We start from the raw sequence: 18,225 nt of genomic DNA, 5'->3' as shown, positions 1-18,225 counted from the left end.
GTAATCTGCATCTGCCGCTCCCCTTGAGCAGGCCAGCGCATTGTCCCCTGGGACGGGTCCTGCAGTTACCAAGGTAACGGGGCGCCCTCGCTGCTCAGCCTCTGGAAACACAACAGCCCTCCCCAACGCCCTCCAGCTGCCTGGGCTGGACAAGCCATGTCTCGGCTGGACAGGCGCTCCTGGGGCCACCACACCCGATGGCCCAGTGCGCTGGCATGGTAATGTCAACTGAACCAGGACCAGCCTGCCCGGCACAGTTATTGAAAAATTCACCAGGCTGAACTCCCTCTGCCTGTTTGCGTCTTATAGTCAGAGAAAGGCAGGTGGACTCAAGTCCTCCATCATCTCTAAGTCCACAGTAACGTCACGTGACCCACCCAGAGGTGCCAGGCAGGAGGATGGCGCCCAGCTCTTAGGATGCGGATGACCTTACGCCAGCATGGCACCTCACACACCTCCCATCTAGAGAATCGTCCCAGGAATTCCGGAGGGTGGAGAGGAAAATGATCCCGCAGGCTTCAACAGCTACAAAGTTGGTTAAAAAAATGTCTACAGCCATGGCTTAGATGAATTCACCTTCCATCAGTCTTGGCCACGGCAGAGATAGCGCTCCTGTCTGAGTGCTCAGTGAAGAGGACAAGGAGCGGGGGGACTCGTACCTATAATCCTAGTCACTCAGGAGCAAGAGGATGGTGGTTCAAAGCAGCCCAGCCCCCCCCACCCCCCCCAAAAAAACAGCAAAAAGCTGGGCTAGAGGTGTGGCTCATGTGGTAGAGCAGAGAAGCATCAGCTGAGTAAGCTTGAGGACCTGGGTTCAAAGCCTAGTATGAGCAACAAAAAAGAGACCAAAGTCATCATGGAACCAGAAAACTCAGTCCTGGGGGCCCCCTATTCTGGCTCTGTGTGTCTGTGTGTGTTGGTGGGAAGCATGGTGGGAAGCATGCTTCCCCAGCAGCCCCTCCGGCCGTGCACAAGGCACAGGAAAGGTTTTGGCAAAACAGTCACGGTGGCTTCTGTCATCATGAGCGCTTAGCAGCCTCTGGAATAGCCTGTGGTAAGCGGCTGCTGAGCCAAGCTGCCAAGGACTTCTCATAACCACAGCTTTTATTCCAGTCACAGAGCTTAACCAGCAGTGAAGGGAGGGGAGGCATTCACCTGGAACACATTACTGCACTCAGTGCATACTTTCAGGGTGCCTGCTCCCTGCAGGCAGGGGGGGGTCCCCGAATCACCCACCCTCGACTTTTGAGGAAGACCTGCGCATGCTCAGAAGGCCGAGCTCAGCACTGCGCTGCCGACCCGCGATTCATTTCCCACAAAGCCGCCCAACGCCATCTTTCAGCAAAACTAAACTTCTCACTTAAGCACACTGCCTTTTACCTTGCTTTTAGGGGCACCCTATTCTTTTGTGGAGAGCCAGATTGTCACAAAAAAGAAGGGCAGGGGAAGAACAGATCTCACAAGACTGACCAACAGATGAGCTGTGGAATGCTTGCGTGGGAATCATGATTACTGTGCGGTACTGGTTTAAACTCAGGACCTTGTGCTCTTGCTTAGCTTTTTTTTCTTCAGGCCAGCACTCTGTCACTTGAGAAACATCTCCACTTCTGGCTTTTTGCTGATTCACTGCAGGTAAGAGTCTCAGATTTGTCAGCTTGGGCTGACTTCCAACCTGGAACCTTGATCCTCATATCTCAGTCTCCTGAGTAGCTGGGATTACAGGCATGAGTCACCACTGGTACTTACTGGAGAGTTTATTTATTTTGACCATACTCAGTCAAAACCATGAGTAACAAACTCATGAATCAAACAGGCCCCTTACCGCTGCAAAGTTCTTAAACTTTGCCACAGAGTTGCTGCTAGGGGCTGAACGTTGCATCTTGCTGAACTAACAATTTGGCAAGCAAAACTCTAAGGCTAAATGGCTGCTGGATGTCTACCCACGAGCATGCTGGGAATTTCCCAGCAGCCTTTGCTGCTCCTGCTTAGAGCAAAGCATAAGATGTCTGTCATCAGTTCGGTCTAAGAGGGTCCTCTGCCTGATGCCCCAGCAGCCCCCCCTCAGTTAAGTGTTCCCCAGTACCTGTTCCCTGCTCCGAGCGATCCTGTCGGACAGCAGATCCGAGTTGTTTCTTTCCTCTTCCAGTTCCGCCTCCAGCTGGGACACCTTGTCCTGCGTAACAAGTCACACAAGGTCACCTTGCAGCCCGGTAGAAGGAAGCCCCAAGAGGAAGTGGGAGGCACCCGAGAGCACACGGCCTCAGTTCTGAGTGCTTCCTGCTTGACACAGTGCTTTGCCTGCCTTCAAGGAAACCCCCAAACCTGCACTGGACTACACAAGGACACCGGTGGTGGCTGATTCCGGTAACCCCTCAGTCACCTATGAAGAATAGCTGCCTTCGGGCTGGCTTCTGATTTAACATCATTGAGTGAAAGCATGTATTTCAGGCCTGACACAATGGCTCACATCTATCATTCCAGCTAATCGGGAGGTAGAAATAGGAAGATCTGGTTTGAGACCAACTTAAGCAAATAATCATCTCCTATTCTAAAAAAAGAAGGCTATAATCATAGCTACTAAGAAGGCATGTGGAGGAGGCTTGCTGTGTGAGGCCAGCTCAGGCAAAAGGCACAAGACGCTATCTGAAAAATGAAGCAAAATGGACGAGTGGTGTGGCCCAAGTAATGGAGACTTGCCGTGAGTTCAAACCTTAGTACCACCATCACCCTCCCCCGAAAAAACAAGGTTCTTGGGGCTGTGGGGTATGCACCTGCCTGTGTGTCAGCTTCATCAGAGGTTCTGCAAGCTGCATCTGCAGCATAGTAAGAGGTGGACTTGGGCAGTTGCCCAAATTGATTGACAAGGGAAACACTAAATGAAAGTCTCAGAATTCAGGTGTGCTCTTCCCTGGTAAGTATCAGAGCCATAGCACCGGAAGCAAAAAGTCCCAGAAACTTGAGTACAAAGCTGGGTCCTTCCCAAGCTTCCTACCTGGGGACGGGGGAGAGAGAAAGCAGGCACCAGGCAGTGAGATCACCTGGAGGCATGGAGCTATCTTTGCACACAGGAGTCGTGTGTGTATGCATGAGTGCGTGCGCGCGCCAGTCACTTTGTAGCTAGAGGAGAAAGAGTTCAATATTGTACAGGAGCCGAGCGCCAGGGGCTCACGCCTGTAATCCTAGCTACTCAGGAGGCTGAGATCTGAGGATCCCGAGTCAAAGCCAGCCCGGGCAGGGAGGTCCATGAGACTCTTATCTCCCATTAACCACCACAAAACCAGAAGTAGAGCTGCGGCTTAAGTGGTAGAGTGCTAGACTTAGCTCAGCAACAGTGCCCAGGCCCTGAGTTCAAGCCCCAGGACTAACCCCACTCCCACCCTACCCCCCAAAGTATGTATTTTTTTCTTTTGGGGGTACTGAGACTTAGACTCAGGCCTTACGTGTGCTAGCGAGGCAGGCAGGCACTCAACCACTGCAGTCATGCCCTCTTCCATTTTGTGCTCCTTCCCCCAGGAGTGCCTCACACTCTGATCCTCTAGCCTTTACCTCTCTTTTTGCTGGAATTACAGGCAGGGCCACTTTGTCTCATTCATTTGTTCAGATGGGGATTTTGCTCACTTTTGCCTGGGCTGACCTTTGACCGCAGTCCTAAGTAGCTGGGACTTAAAGGGGTTTTTATCTGCCTCTAAAGAACCCAGTCACATTTGAGATGCAGGCTCTGGCTTCATCTGAGCACTGTGCCTGAGCCTTAAAGCTCAGTCCAGTTCTAGTGAACGGAACTTACCTTAGCTTGCCTTACAACGATCTCCTGAAGTAAAACTCAAACCATGACAAAATAAACAGTAAAAAAAAAAAAAAAAAATCCATTTATAGTGGCAGAAAGGAGTCTAATGAAACCTTCCGTGGCAGAAGCTGCCCTGCCGGGCAGAGCTGAAGGAGGAAGCCATGCACGCTGAGGGAAGCCAGTGCTCAGCCCCTCCTCTCCAAGACGCCCCACTCTCCTCCCCTCCCGCTCCCCCTCTCCTATCTTTCCCCCTGCTCCCATCTCTCCTTCCTCTCTTCCCTTTCCCCTTCCATTTCCTTCTCTTCTCCCTGTCTAGCCTCTCTCCTTGCGCTCTCGTCCCTCGGCTCCGCTCTGTCCCTCTCCTCTTTCCCCATTCTTGTCTCTTCTCTTCCCTTTCCTGGTCCGTGCATCCCTTTCTCCTCCCTCTACTCTCCCTTTCCTCTCCCGTCCCCTACCTCCTCTCCATCTATCCCTTTCCTCTCCTGTCCTCCCTCCCTGCTCCCCCTTCCATCTCTTCCCCTCTCTCCTTTTCCTCCCTCCTTCCTCCCCTGCTCTCCCTCCCTTCTACTCTTTCCCTCTCCTTCCTCCTCCCCTTCCTTTTTTCTCATTCTCCTCTCCTCCCCTGCTCTGCTCCCACCTCTCCTCCTGCTTGTCTTCTCTCTTTATCCTCTTTCCCCTCCGCTGCCTCTCCCTGCAGCCACTCTCCCCCACCCATCTCTCCCTTTCCACCCATCTCTCCCTTTCCACCCATCTCTCCCTTTCCACCCATCTCTCCCCTTCCACCCATCTCTCCCCTTCCACCCATCTCTCCCCTTCCACCCATCTCTCCCCTTCCACCCATCTCTCCCCTTCCACCCATCTCTCCCCTTCCACCCATCTCTCCCCTTCCACCCATCTCTCCCCTTCCACCCATCTCTCCCCTTCCACCCATCTCTCCCCTTCCACCCATCTCTCCCTTTCCACCCATCTCTCCCTTTCCACTCTGCTCTCTCTCCTGTCTTCTCTCTCGCCTCCCCGTTCCCTTATTCTGTCTACCCCCCTCACTTCCCCACCACATCCCCTCCTCCTCCTCCTCCTCCTCCTCGCTCTTCATCTCCTTTCCTCTCCTTTCTCGTCCCTCTCCCTCCATCCTGCCATCCCTCGCCTCCCTTCTCATTCTCACTCATCCCTCCTTCGCCCCTCCCTCCTCTTCCCCTCCCGCGCTCTCTTGCCTGTCTCCTCCCTCTCTCTCCTCCCTCCCCAGCATCGCTCATGCCTCCCCCTCCCCCTCCGGTCCCTTTCCTCCCTCCTCCCTTCCCTCCCTCACTTCCCCACTCCGTCTTCTCCCTTTACCCTCTTTTTTCTCCTCTTCCCCTTCCGCGATGCCACCTCTCCCCGGTATTCATGCCACTCTTCCCTCTACCCTCTTCTCTCCTTCCCTCTCCTTCCTATCCCTTTAGTCTGTTCCCGCCATTCCCTTCTCCTCTCTGTGCACTGTCTCCTTCCTCCTTTCCCTCCTCACCCTCATCCTTCCATCCTCCTTGTTGCTCTTCTCCCTGTCTCCATCCTCTTTCATACCTCCCCTCTCCTTCCTTCCCCCCTCACCCTTTCCTCTCTTCTCTCCCATCTACTCCCTTTCCCACCTGTCTTCCCAACCCCTGTCCTCCCCTCCATGCTCCTCCGTCTCCTCCCATTCCCCTATTCTACCTCTGTCCCCCCCCCCGTCTTGTCCCCCTCCCCCGCTAGTCGCTTTATGACTGCCTTTCTCTTCCTTCCATCCTTCCATCCCCCTCTCCCCTACCTCTCCTTTTCTCCTCCTCCTTCCTGTAGCGCTCTCTCCATCCTCTTTCATCCCTCCCTCTTTTCTTCCTTCCCCTCCGCACTTTCTCCCTTCCTTCTCTCCCCTCTCCCACTGTCCCTTTCCCCATCTCCTCCCCTCATTCCTCTCCCCTTCTCTCTTCCTATTTCTCCTGTCCTCTCCTCGCTCTTGCTCCCTTTCTCTCCCCCACTCTCCAGTCTCCTTTCCCTCCTCTTCCTTTCTCCAACTTTCCACTTTCTCATCTTTTCCCTCTAGCCTGTCTCCTCCACATCTCCCTCCCTCCTTACTCTCACCCTCTCTTCATCTCCGTCTTCTCCCTTCCACCTCTCCTTCACTTGTTCCTGTCCTCCTCGCATCCTCCCTCGCCCTCCTCACCTCTCCCCCATTCCTTTCTTCTCCTCTCTCCCCCATCTACCTCCTTTCTCTTCCTCTCTCCTCCCGCCAGTACCGAGCTGTCCATCCTCTTTCACCCCTCCTCTCTCTTGCTCTTCATTTCCCTTATTCTCCTCCTTTAACTTTCCCACTCTCCTCTCTCTCCTTTCCTCTCTCCACACTGGGAGTGCTGGGGGGATCCCTGAGGACAAGCGTCTGGGCACAGCATTAAACTATGAGGATTATAGTTCAAAACCAGCCCAGGCAGAAAAGATTGAGCAGCAGAAAGCCAGAAGTGGAGCTGTGTCTCGGGAGTAGAGCGCCAGCCTTGATTAAAAAAAGTCATGGGACTATGCGTCAAGCCCCAGAACCCAAAAAAACTACCTTTTCCCTTAAGTGCGGCCCTCTACAGGCATTAAACTCTGATGCCATGCAGGGACGACCCCAAACCAAAAGGAAAACCCCAGGGCTTCCTCAGAGCTGAAGGAACAGGCCCAGGCCCCTAGTGGCCCACCCCAGACCTCCATCTGTCTGGCCAGCCGGCTGCGCTCATCTTTGGCGTGGCTCTTGGCCTCCAGCTCGCACTCCAGCTCCTTCAGTGTCTGCTCTACAAGCCGCCTTCTCATGAGCTCTTCCTCCTGAGACCGCTGACGGTCCCTCAACTCTTCCTCCAGGAGGCGCATCTAGGGGAGAGAGAGTTGGGCGGGGGTCTCATGGGGTTAATAACACAGACACACACCTCCCCCCAACACGCTGCACAGGCTCACTCTGAAGGAAAGTGCTTCCCAGAGAGTAATTACTGCACTTCAGAGGAGGCTTAAAGTCAGGGTGAAAGAAAACCAAAATTAATCAACCAGAAACAGGCACAAAATTGAACCATATATCCATGCACTTTTTAGGCCACAACCGATGCTTTGTAGAATGGGCTGGTCACCATCATAACCTGTAGTTTTCATCTTCATCCACAAGGTGGCACTACGCCAATAAGCTTTGAATAAAACATGGATTTTTCAAAGGCTGAATGCTCCTAGAACTCATTCTCATCTCTGAGATGGGGAAGGGAAGGTAGAATCTGGGCAGGCTCCCCAACAATGTCCTACCTCCTGGAGATGGCAGAAGGGGTGTAGGGAAAGGCACAGACTTGGGGATCCAGTACACCAGGAAAAGGGAGAAAGAAAGACTCGACTGACGGAGTCTAGGCAACTATTTCAAATCTGAAAAACACTCAAGTCCAAAACACTTCCGGTCCCCAGCATTTCACAGACAAGGAACAGGCACCTTGCTTTGAGTCCGTTATCAGGAGCTTTCAGCACCGTTTTAGAATTGGGGATAAATAGCCATTGTTCTTTTACAGCTTCAGCAGTGACTCATGAGCCACCTTCCTTTGATCAAAGAAATGCAGAGTTTGTTTTTTAAAGAAAACTCCTTTTCCTGTGGAGTCTTTGGGCTCTTGGCAGTGGATGTGAACAAAAATAAACTTTAGAATTAAGGGACCCAGTTATTGTCTGGGACTGTACTCAGTCTCTCCTATATAGGGTCACATGATTTAATTACTGACTAAAGAGGTGGAGATGCTCAGGTAACTGGAGTGAACTGCTCAAGGTCATGCAGCTGGCAGGCGTATCTGACCTATCCACTCTGTGTGGGGAGCTCCTGACTTTCTACTCAAACAATCACAAACATTCCCTTTGATTTTTCTTCTTTGGAGGTCAAGATGAAGGGAAGCCCTAGTCTTTTTTATTTTGTTTTGTGTCAACAGTAGGGCTTGACTAAGCTCAGGGCCTGCAGCAGTGCTCCAGTAGCTCCCCGCCCCCTGTAACCCCTTCAGTACCAGTAGCCCACAGATGGTCCAGGCAATGGTTGGGGAGCAGTTTGCTCGGCATGGGACACTATGAAAGGCCCAGGGGGATCCTGAGGCTTTTTTTGCTTAAGGCTGGCACTCCTGAGCACTTGAACCACAAATCCTCTTCTGGTTAGTTCATTTCAGATGAGAGTCTTGGTTTTGTCTGCCTGGGCTGGCTTCAAACCTTGATCCTCAGATCTCAACCTCTTGAGTAACTAGGATTACAGGTGTAAATTCCCAGGGCTCAGCTTAAGTACTCTCAAGTATCAAAATCAAGGTAGAGTAACATTGCGGGGGTGATGCTGGGGTTGAAGTCAGGACCTCACACATGCTAGACAAGCTCTACCACTGAACCTCCCTCGCCCCCAGCCCCCAGGCCTCCTTTTAACTCGCACTATTGGAGACTTACCACCACTCCTATGCCAATAAGGAAGCCTGTATTCCCACGAATGACAAAAAATCCATTCCTGCCATTCTGTGCCAGGAATAAAATACAATGGGAGTGTGGATGAGTCACGTGAACACAGCTGGTCCCTTTCCCCTTCCAAAAGCTAAACTTTTTAGGCAGAAGATTTTAGACTAATGTTTTTTAAAAAGAAAAAGGACCTGTTACCATTACGGCCATTTCATCTGGGAGTAGTTTTTTTTTTTTCCTTTTAGAATATCACTTGTCCACGTAACAGATATCTAGAAATGGAGGAGGAAATGATCTATAAAGACATACAAACTGCCTGGTGTATGGTTCGAATGGAGGATTCCACTGGGCGTAACTCCTATGACCAATGACTCACACTAAATGAACAGCAGGAAGTTGCTGGGGGGGGGGGGGGGCGGGGGGGAGGAGGCCATGGGGAGGATGAATGGGGAGAGGAAGGGTAGGCAAAGGCAGTCATAATATTCAATGTACAAATGTGAAAAATGGACCAGACAACTTGAGAAGGGTGGGGAATGATGGAGGGGGTGACATGGATGGATCGGGACGCATCATACTCATTGGTTGACATGGAATTAAAAACACTTTGTGCAACTGAAGATAATAAAGAGAAAGAAAAGAGACCACCCAAAAATAAAATATGAAGCTGGGTCCTGGTGGCTCATGTCTGTTATCCTACTCAGAAGGCTGAGATTTGAGGATTGTGGTTCAAAGCCACCTCAGGGAAAGAAAATCCATGAGACTCTATCTCCAATTAGCCATCGGAAAACTGGAAGTGATAGAATGCTCGTCTAGAGCTGAAGAGCTCAGGGACAATGCCCAGGCCCAGAGTTCAAGTCCCAAGACCAACAACAACAACAAAAAGTCTACCCTCAAATCTTCCCAGAAGCATTTTAAAGTGGTATCTCAGGAGCCTGAACAAGGGAGGAAGGAGGAGGAGGAATGAATTACCTCCTCGCGCATGTTGGAGGCTGCCAGGTGGGCCTTCTCTGCCTCCAGCGTCTTCTCCTTCAGCTGCCTCTGCATGTCTGTGAGCTCCCTGCGGGTCTTCTCCTTATACTCATCCAGATGGCTCTGGAGCTCCAGGGTGGATGTGCGGGACGCTTCAACAATGTCTGCCATCTGCGAGAAAAGGGATACGATGTGAGCCCTCCCTGGGGTAAGCAGCTGAAGGTCTGGGCCCTGAGGCTGGGTCCCCTGCACACCCTTCAGCTTGAGCAGCTTCTGCATGGCAACAGCATGGCCGAGGGACAGCCGCATACTCTAGGCCTGGACACAGTCCTGGAGTCAGAGATCCGTGTTGCCACCGGGCAGTTCTACAACTGGGCACATCTGTCACTTCTCAGTACCTGGTAGTTTCCAAAAGGACAGTTGCCCAGCCCTGAAATCTGACTTTCTAGAGTCATGTTCAGAGTGAACTAAATGCACACACCTAGACAGAATTCCAGAAAGGATAAAAAGCAAGAGCCTGGTGCATGGCTCACGCCTGTAATCCTAGCTACTCAGGAGGCTGAGATTTGAGGTTCAGGGTTTAAAGCCTGCCCAGACTCCTATCTCCAGTTCACTAGCAGAAAGCCAGGAGTAGAGGTGTGGCTCAAAGGGTAGAGTGCTAGAAAAGCTCAGAGACAGTGCCCAGGCACGAATTCAAACCCCAGGCCAGGCACGCACGCACGCGCGCACACACACACACACACACATAATACAAAATAGCAAAATGAGCAGGCGTCAGGAAATAGAGGTCACTTGTGTCCACTTAGCTCCTACCATGCAGGGAGCCAATCTGGCCTTGTTCTGTCCCCTATGGGAATTTATGGGGCCAAGAGATCCAACTCCTGGACATGTTAGCCAGATGCTAGATCCACACAGATGCAGGTTTTCAACCCAGGGAATAGTTGGTTCCATGTGTGTTTCCACACCAACCTGCTAAGATGTCTACAAGCAGTTCTGGTGCCCAAAGTCCACAAGGTATGGGCTTTACTGGTTTTTGTTGTTGTGTTTAGGACTTGAACTCAGGATTTGGTGCTTGCTAGACAGGTGCTCTACTGCTGAGCCGCGCCTCCATCTTTGCCCCTCGGCAGTTATTTCGAGCTAGGTTCTCATTTCCTGTCCAGACCTGTGTCTAGACATCCAGATGGGATCTCAGCTGAGGCTTCCCTTCTGAGCCAGGGCAACAAGCATGGACGACCACATGCTCAACTTCTTCCACTGAGGTGGAATCTCATGGACTTCTCTGCTTACATTGACCTCAAAATGCCATCCTCCACACCTCAGCCTCCAAGTAGCTAGGATCACAGGCATGAGCCACTGGTGCCTGGTTTGGCAGCAGCGATTCTCGCGAAGTCTAAAGAAGACCTTCAGGTATTTGCAAATCCCTGACACATGTGTGTGAAGACAGGAGTCCCAGGCCCAGAGAGGGCTGCGTCACTGAGGGGCAGTGTGCCCTCCCCACCACCCCGTCTCCCTCACCTCCTTCTGCAGCTTCTCAATGGTCTTGTCCAGGCACCACCGCTCGCTCTCCATCTCGCTCCTCAGCTTCCTCAGCTGCTCCTTCTGCTCAGGCTCGTCCTGGAGCTTCTCACACAGCTGCCTGTGCTCCTGCGTGGTGCGGCTCAGCGCCCTCTGCAGGGCAGGGCAGGGCAGGGCCGGGCCGTCACTTCCCCATTCGGCCAACCAGGGGGCCACGACCCACAGCCACCAGACCATTGGCATGCAAAAAGACCTGACTAAAGCCACCAAGGCCCACACAGGATCCGGCTGGTGGCAATAGCTAAAAATCAGTCCCCAGGGGAAGAGCACAGGGCACTGGGCACAGATGCAGAGGGAAAGGGTTGCCTGGCCTCTGCCCCACAGCACCCAGGCACTACAGCCCTACAAGGACTGCGCTCCTCCCGATTTCAACTCAGCACACAAAACCCAACAGGGCAGGAGGCAGCTGCCTCTCCTCTCCCCCGGTCAGAGGAGCAGCCTCCACCACCTCCTGCTTCAGTTTGGGAACAGAATCAAAGATGTTGTTCAAGAACACCATACCGCAGGGTTATCCTGGACCCTAGGAATGTGGGACAGGAAGCTAAGAATGGCAGTGAAACAGATGCAAGTTCACTATGGTCTTCAGCCAATATGAAGATGAATATATTCATCATATGCAAAGGAGCAACTGATTGCTAAAAGTACAAAGTCTTGCAATGAAGAATTCTGGTGAGAGCTGGGCGTGTCCGTGGCTCACTTCCGTAACCCTAGCTACTCAGAGGGCTACTTGAGAATCACAGTTCAAAGCCAGCCAGGGCAGAAAGTCTGTGAGACTCTTATCTCCCAATAAGCTACTCAGAAAAAGCCAAACGTGGCACTGTGGCTCAAGTGGTAGAGCGCTGGCCTTGAGCACAGAGAGGCTCAGAGACAGTGCCCAGACCCTGAGCTCAAGCCCCAGGGCCTGGTGAGTGTTGGGCACCAGTGGGCTCGTACCTGTCATCCTAGCTACTCAAAAGGCTGAGATCTGAAGACCATGGTTCAAAGCCAACCCAAGAAGGAAAGTCTGTGAGACTCATGTCCAATTAACAACCATCAAAAACCTGGAAATGGATCTATGGTTCAAGAGCGCTAGCCTTGGACAAAAAAAGAAAAGCTCAGAGACAGCACCTAGATTCTAAGTTCGAGCCCCAGGAACAGCACCAAAAAAATAAAATATTGACCTGAAACGATACCCATTTCTTTTCCCTCTTCCTCCAGGACTAAGTTCCCTCCTCCGTCTGGGTTTCCAACTTGTAGGGTGTCAGGCGTGCAGGACACCTGAGCAAAGGGTTTGGCCCCCAATCCCCAGAGCATCAGGTGATTGCACTCCTGCATCCGGTCCACACAAGCTCATGTAGGAGCCGAGGGGGAAGCAGTCAGGTCTCCTGGGAGTGAGTGTGTAGCCACACGCTGGGTGGCGGGACACCCAGCGGAGCCCCGAGGCCTTCTGTTCTACCCAGAGTTCACACTCATCCTCAGTAGCTCAACTGACACAAGCAAGAAACATTTTTTCTTTGGTGGTTTGAACTCAGAACCTTGGGCCTGCTAGGCAGACATTCTATTCCTTGGGTTATGCCTCCAGCCCTTTTGCTTTAGGTTATTTTTCAAGAGAGGGTCTTGAGGTTTTGTGGGGTGTGTTTGTTTTGACTAGGGCCAGCCTGGTAGGATCATCCTACCTCTGTTTTTTGCGTAGCTGGCACACACCACACTCAGGTTATGTGTTAAGATGAGGTCTTGCTAACTTTTTTTGCCCAGGCTAGGTTTGAAGCTCGGTTTCCCATCTCTGCACGCGGAGGAGCTGGGATGTACAGGTGCGAGCCGCCTCAGCCGGCGCGGAGCATCCTCGCTTAGCCCAAGCAGACATTCTGCGAGGCTCCAAAACCTGTGTCCCACATTTGGTGCATGCATGACAAAGAGATGGGGATTTTTTTTGTTTGTCTCAAGTAGAAATGTTTTTCCTGTTTCTAACCTCCACTAGCTCACAAATTTAAACTCCACCCTTGAGCAGCTGACTGGGTAACCCACAGTAAGCATCGTGACCCATCACCAGCACGCAGCGAAACTGCCAGCCACACACGGCCAGTCCAAGAATTAGTGACAAAGATCCAGATCTAAGAAAAAACCGGAAGCCAAAACAGAATGCAGTGGCTCTCTCCTGTAAAAACTCAGGAGATGGAGATTGGGAAGACTGAGTTTCCAGGCCAGTCTGGGCAAAAAGCTCATGAAACCCTCTCTATTACAAGCAAGGCAGGCCAGGGGCCCGTGACTCATGTCTATAATCCCGGCTACTCAGGAGGCTGAGATCTGAGAATCACGGTGTGAAGCCAGCCCAGGCAGGGAAGTCTATGAGACTCATATCTCCACGAAACTACCAGAAACGCTGGAAGTGGATGTGGCTCAACGTGGCAGAGCACTAGCTCAGGGATAGCACCCCGGCCCTGAGCAAAAGCTACAGGAAAATCATGACCCCGGCCTGCCTGAGCAAAAGGTGAGACCTTATCTGAAAAATGGCTAAAGCCAAAGGGGCTGGGAAGCCCCAAGCTCAAGGCCAGAACCACCACCAAAAAGAAGAGCAGGGGCTGGGAAGGAGGCTCAGTGGTAGAGCGCTTGCCTGGCATGCACCAAGCCCTGGGTTGGATTCCTCAGCACCACACAGAAAAAGCCAGAAGTGGCGCTGTGGCTCAGGTGGGAGAGTGGTAGCCTTGAGAAAAAGCAGTTCAGGGACAATGTCCAGGTCCTGAGTTCAAGCCCCAGGACTGGCAAAGAAAAAATGAAAAGGAGGAGGAGGAGGAGGAAGAGAAGGAAATCCAAGATGACAGCCAGCAGACAGTGAACATGGGAGAGACAGGCTTCGAGGTCAAATGAGCTCTCCATCCAAAGTAGGGCCGACAGGTGAGCGTGGCTATGCTTCTGGGGGAGCTGGTGCTCCCTTAAAGGGGCTCTCAGTCCTCTCTTACATTTCTGTCTTTGCAGACATATGGCTCTGCATAGCACAGGATCTCAGCCATCTTCCCCTGGCCAGCTCTCAAGCACAAAAGGTTTTCACCAGCTGGGCACTGGCAGCTCACGCCTGTCATCCTAGCTACTCAGGAGGCGGAGATCTGAGGATCACAGTTCACAGCCAGCCCGGGCAGGAAAGTCCATGAGACTCTAATCCCCAGTTGGCCACCAAAAAGCCAGAAGTGGAGCTGTGCTGAAAGTGGTAGAGTGCAAACCTTGAGCAAAAATAAAGAGCTCAGGGACAGCACCCAGGCCCTCAGATCAAGGTCCAGGAATGACACGAGGAAAACAAAAAAAACAATGAAGAGAACCAGTGGCGGCCATCTCTACCCGCCCGCTTGCAAGAAAGCCGAGCTGAGCCCGTGCTTACCTGGGCCTTCTCCAGCTCGCTTTCCAGGGCCCTCCTGGCCTCCGTGGATGCCTCTTCCTCCTTTCTGGCACTCTCAAGGGCCTCCGCTAGCTGCTGCATTTCACCCTACAACGCAACACTGGTTAGAAGGCACCCACAATGCAACACTGGTTAGAAGGCACCCACAATGCAACACTGGTTAGAAGGCACCCATTCGTGCTCCTGGCCTCATGACGCTGACTCAGTGGAAGCAGGTAGACGTAGACGGGCCCACTGCCATGCCTCATGCCTGTGATCCCCCTGCTGGGGAGGAGGACGGTGACTCAGCACAGCTATGTGGAAGGCCAGGGCAGGGGACTCACAGTGCCAATTGAGTGTTGGTACTGAAAAAAAAAAAAAGTTCAAGACCCTGTCTGGAAAATAACTGGAAAGAGCAGAAAGGGCTGCGGGCGTGACTCAGATGGTAGAGCACCTGCCTCACAAGCCACAAGACCATGATTTCAAATCCACAGAACAGTAAACAAAAAGGAAAGAAAATGAACATGAAGACACCCACAGACCAGCAGCCAGGTCCTCAAATGTCCTCCATCTGTGACCCCAGTTCTTGTGTGTGTATGTGGCCCGTCCTGGGTCTTGAACTCAGGGCTTAAATGCTGTCCCTGAGCTTTTTTAGTCTCAAGGCTAGAGCTCTACCATTGGAGCCATAGCTTCATTTCCAGCTTCTTGGTAGTTAACTGGAGATTAGAGTCTCACAGATTTTCCTGCCTGAGCTGACTTCAAATCGTGATCCTTAGGTCTCAGCCTCCTCGAGCAGCTGCTGATTAAATGCGTGAGCCATTGGTGCCCAGCGCCTGGCTGCTACTTTTTTAAATGCAAATCTCCAGCCTTGGCCTGAAGGTGCTATAAGAATTACATCAGTCATTCTGATGGGCACCAGATTTGTCCCTTAGGTCACGGTCAGTGTCTGTCACACAAACAGCTTCCCACCTCCACAGGTGAGACCACTGCGGGAGTGGCTTTGCCACGCCCTGGGTAACTGCGTAAGAACAGCACGGTCCTGAGGGCCTCCAGCCCACAGCGGTGGGGGCAGCTGTCTGGAAGTCCCTGAAGGTGGAGCCTGGGAAAGGTTGGGGTGTCTGATGTTGGGGTGAGAGGAAAACCATGCGCCCCCAGATAGATTTTGGATGTCCCTCCCCTCCCCTCCACCGGCTCCCTCTCACCTGGGTGCGCACGGGCAGGGGAGAAGGCCGGGCCTTACCTTGCACTTAAGGAGTGCATCCTTGGCCTCCATCTCCTGGCCTCCCCGGGCCTCCAGCTGCTCCTGCAGCTCAGTCGCCCTGTGCTCCAGCTCTGCGATCTGGAGCCGCAGCCGCGTGTTCTCCTCGGCCAGCTCCTTCTCCCGCAGGCCAGCCCCTGCCGGCCTCTGCTCCGCGCTGCTCCGGCTGGCCAGGACCTCCACGTTCTGTAAAAACACACCAAACATACCAAGGTCCAACAGGGTAACCCCTCAATAACCCACCCACCACTCCACAAAATGAATACCACCAAGTGGAAATGTGTTTGGAGAGGGGACAACAAGAGGCAACGAAATGTGAAACCCAAGTTTCCCTACGAACCAGCGATATCACTCTTGGGTATACACCTAAGTAAAGATGTAGGATGACACGAAAACGTGTTCCTGCATCCTTAGAGCATCGTTATTCCAAGTACACCCAAGGTGGAAATAACTCTGATGTCCACTCACAAACAGGTGGGTAACAAAACATGGTCTGTTCATACAATGGAGTATTTCTTAGTCACGAGAAGAATAAACCACTGATGCACACTACAGTATCAGAGATGAACCTTGAAAACCTGATTCTACATGGAACAAGCAAGTCATAAAAGATCCCATGAGGGCTGGGAAGGTGGCTCAGTGGTAGAGCGCTTGCCTTGCATGCATGAGGCCCTGGGTTTGATTCCTCAGCACCACATAAGCAAAAAGAAAAAGCCGGAAGTGGCGCTGTGGCTCAAGTGGTAGAGTGCTAGGCTTGAGCTGAAGAGCTGAGGGACAGCGCCCAGGCCCAGAGTGCAGACCCCACGACCGGACCCAAAAAAAAACTTTTGGAGCGTAATGAAAATGTTCTAGAGTTGACAGCAATGTTGGCTGTACGACACTGAACATACAGATAACACACAGGATTGTGTTATTTTATTTGTGCTGTACTGGAACTTGAATTCAAAAGTTTCAAGTTCTCAGCATTTTTTTTTTTTTTTTTTGGGTCCGGTCATGGGGCCTGAACTCTGGGCCTGGGCGCTGTCCCTCAGCTCTTCAGCTCAAGGCTGGTGCTCTACCACTTGAGCCACAGCGCCACTTCCGGCTTTTTTTCTTTTTGCTTATGTGGTGCTGAGGAATCGAACCCAGGGCCTTGAGCATGCAAGGCAAGCGCTCTACTACTGAGCCACCTTCCCAGCCCCTCTCAGCATTATTTTTTCACAGCTGGTGCTCTATCACTTGAGCCACATCTTCAGTACAGCTCTTTCTTTTTGTTTTTCCAGTAAATTGGAGAAGAGAGTCTTTTGGACTCTTCTGCCTCAGCTGGCTTTGAACCAAGATCCTCAGACCTCAGCCTCCTGTGTAGGTGGGATTCCAGGTGTGAGCCACCAGCACCCAGTTTGAGTTGTACATTTGAAATAGTTGAATTATATATAGTTTGAATCAGTGCAGCCTTTTTTGTTTTCGGGGGGAGAGAGAGCGGCAGGAGGGAGGCCTGCAGGCCGGGAATGAGGAGCGTGGAGCACTACCCCAAGATGCAGGGGTCTCCAAAGCACCAACGGGAAGATAGAGGACAGATAACTGCACAGACTCATGGAAGCAAAGGGCATTCACCTGCCAGGCCAGAGGAGTAAGAGAGCCAAGCATGGGAGCACACAGGTAAACCCTAACTCTTCAAGAGGCAGCGATCAGGACTGAGTTCAAGCCCTAGAACCCCCCAAAGTGCTAAGGAGGGAAGGAGAGAAAAAAAGAGAAAGGAAGGAAGGAAGGCAAGCAGGCAGGCAGGCGAGATACTGAAGGTAGACCTGGATTAACCTGGGCTTAGGCCCAACTAGCACCCTGGCTGGGAAGCATACCCCAGCCCGGCCAGGCTCTTGAGGACCAGGAGAGAGCTCAGGAGCTGGAGCAGCTGCACGAACAGAACCGGAGCCACGTGGCCCATGCCGGGTCACAGTCCTGCATGGAGCTGGGGGAGTGGGGAAAGCCGAGAGCGCCCACACTCCCACCTGCAATGAATAATTTCTGCACCTCTTCTCCCCCAGGCAATGAGAAATCCCCAGAGCTGTGGGAGGAAAAAATGCCTTTTAACATGCAGACTTTTCCAGGCAAAAATGCATCTGATGCCTTCCCATTTTGCATCCTGGGCCACGTCTCTGTACAGTGAGGACACTGTGTGCCTAGTATTCCAGAAAGATGCAACTAATTCCGTGAGTTCTCCAAGCGCGTTTCTCTCTCCACCCACTCCGCACAGGACCCATGAACTCCCGTGTGTACTGCCCCAAACGCCTAGATGGAGGAGCAAGCAAGGACCATCGCCGACCACATCAGATCCAGACTGTGTCTCTTGCCTGGGGTCTTTTTTTCAATACTTAGCCCCCTGGAACCTTCATTTCCTCATCTACAAAATGGAAGAAAGCGCCAGGCCTGTCATCCCAGCTTTTGGGGAGGTAGAGATCAGAAGGATCACAGTGCAAGGCCACAGCCTAAGGAAGAAGTCCGCAAGGCTCCTCTCCACCAAGAAGCTAGAAATGGTGGTACATGCCTGTGACCTAGCTATGCAGGAGGTGTGACTAGGACACTCACGGTCTGGGCTGGCTTGGGCAAAAATAGCTTTAGTTTTCCTTATGGAAAAAAAAAACAAAACATAAAATAGCCCCACTTTCCCCGGGTCCTGGCTTGAATGGCACTTCCTATGTAGAAGACGCCATTTCCCTTACCATGACGGCTAGCTACTATGATGGGTAGTGCTTGGTTCTGTCAGGCGCCATACCTTTCAAGCAGCTGCTAGCCAGGAAGGGCCCCACCCGGCCAATGCTGTGCCCCCAAATTCTGAGTCACCAGAAAATAATTTGGGGGGAGGAGGGAGGTGGAGGCAGGAGAAGAGAG

General features: G+C 52.3%; 1 protein-coding gene across 3 annotated transcripts in view; it reads right to left on the bottom strand.

Moving 5' to 3' along the window:
• The window catches only part of Cgnl1 (cingulin like 1), a 111,450-nt gene that overhangs the window by 8,960 nt on the left and 84,265 nt on the right, over nt 1-18,225 (bottom strand). For all 3 annotated transcript variants that reach the window (XM_042687564.1, XM_042687565.1, XM_042687562.1), the window contains exons 9-14: nt 15,343-15,546; nt 14,106-14,210; nt 10,697-10,849; nt 9,182-9,352; nt 6,476-6,637; nt 2,084-2,173 (exon numbers count right to left, since the gene is read on the bottom strand). In XM_042687564.1, the coding sequence (XP_042543498.1) occupies nt 2,084-2,173; nt 6,476-6,637; nt 9,182-9,352; nt 10,697-10,849; nt 14,106-14,210; nt 15,343-15,546 (885 nt within the window). The remainder of the gene's footprint in view (nt 1-2,083; nt 2,174-6,475; nt 6,638-9,181; nt 9,353-10,696; nt 10,850-14,105; nt 14,211-15,342; nt 15,547-18,225) is intronic.

This window comes from Dipodomys spectabilis, unplaced genomic scaffold (genome assembly GCF_019054845.1).
Source record: "Dipodomys spectabilis isolate Male_0828 unplaced genomic scaffold, ASM1905484v1 ptg000108l, whole genome shotgun sequence".
In the NCBI taxonomy this organism is placed as follows: Eukaryota; Metazoa; Chordata; class Mammalia; order Rodentia; family Heteromyidae; genus Dipodomys; species Dipodomys spectabilis.
The sequence above is the reverse complement of the archived record's forward strand: the minus strand, read 5'-3'. Positions and strand labels throughout refer to the sequence as shown.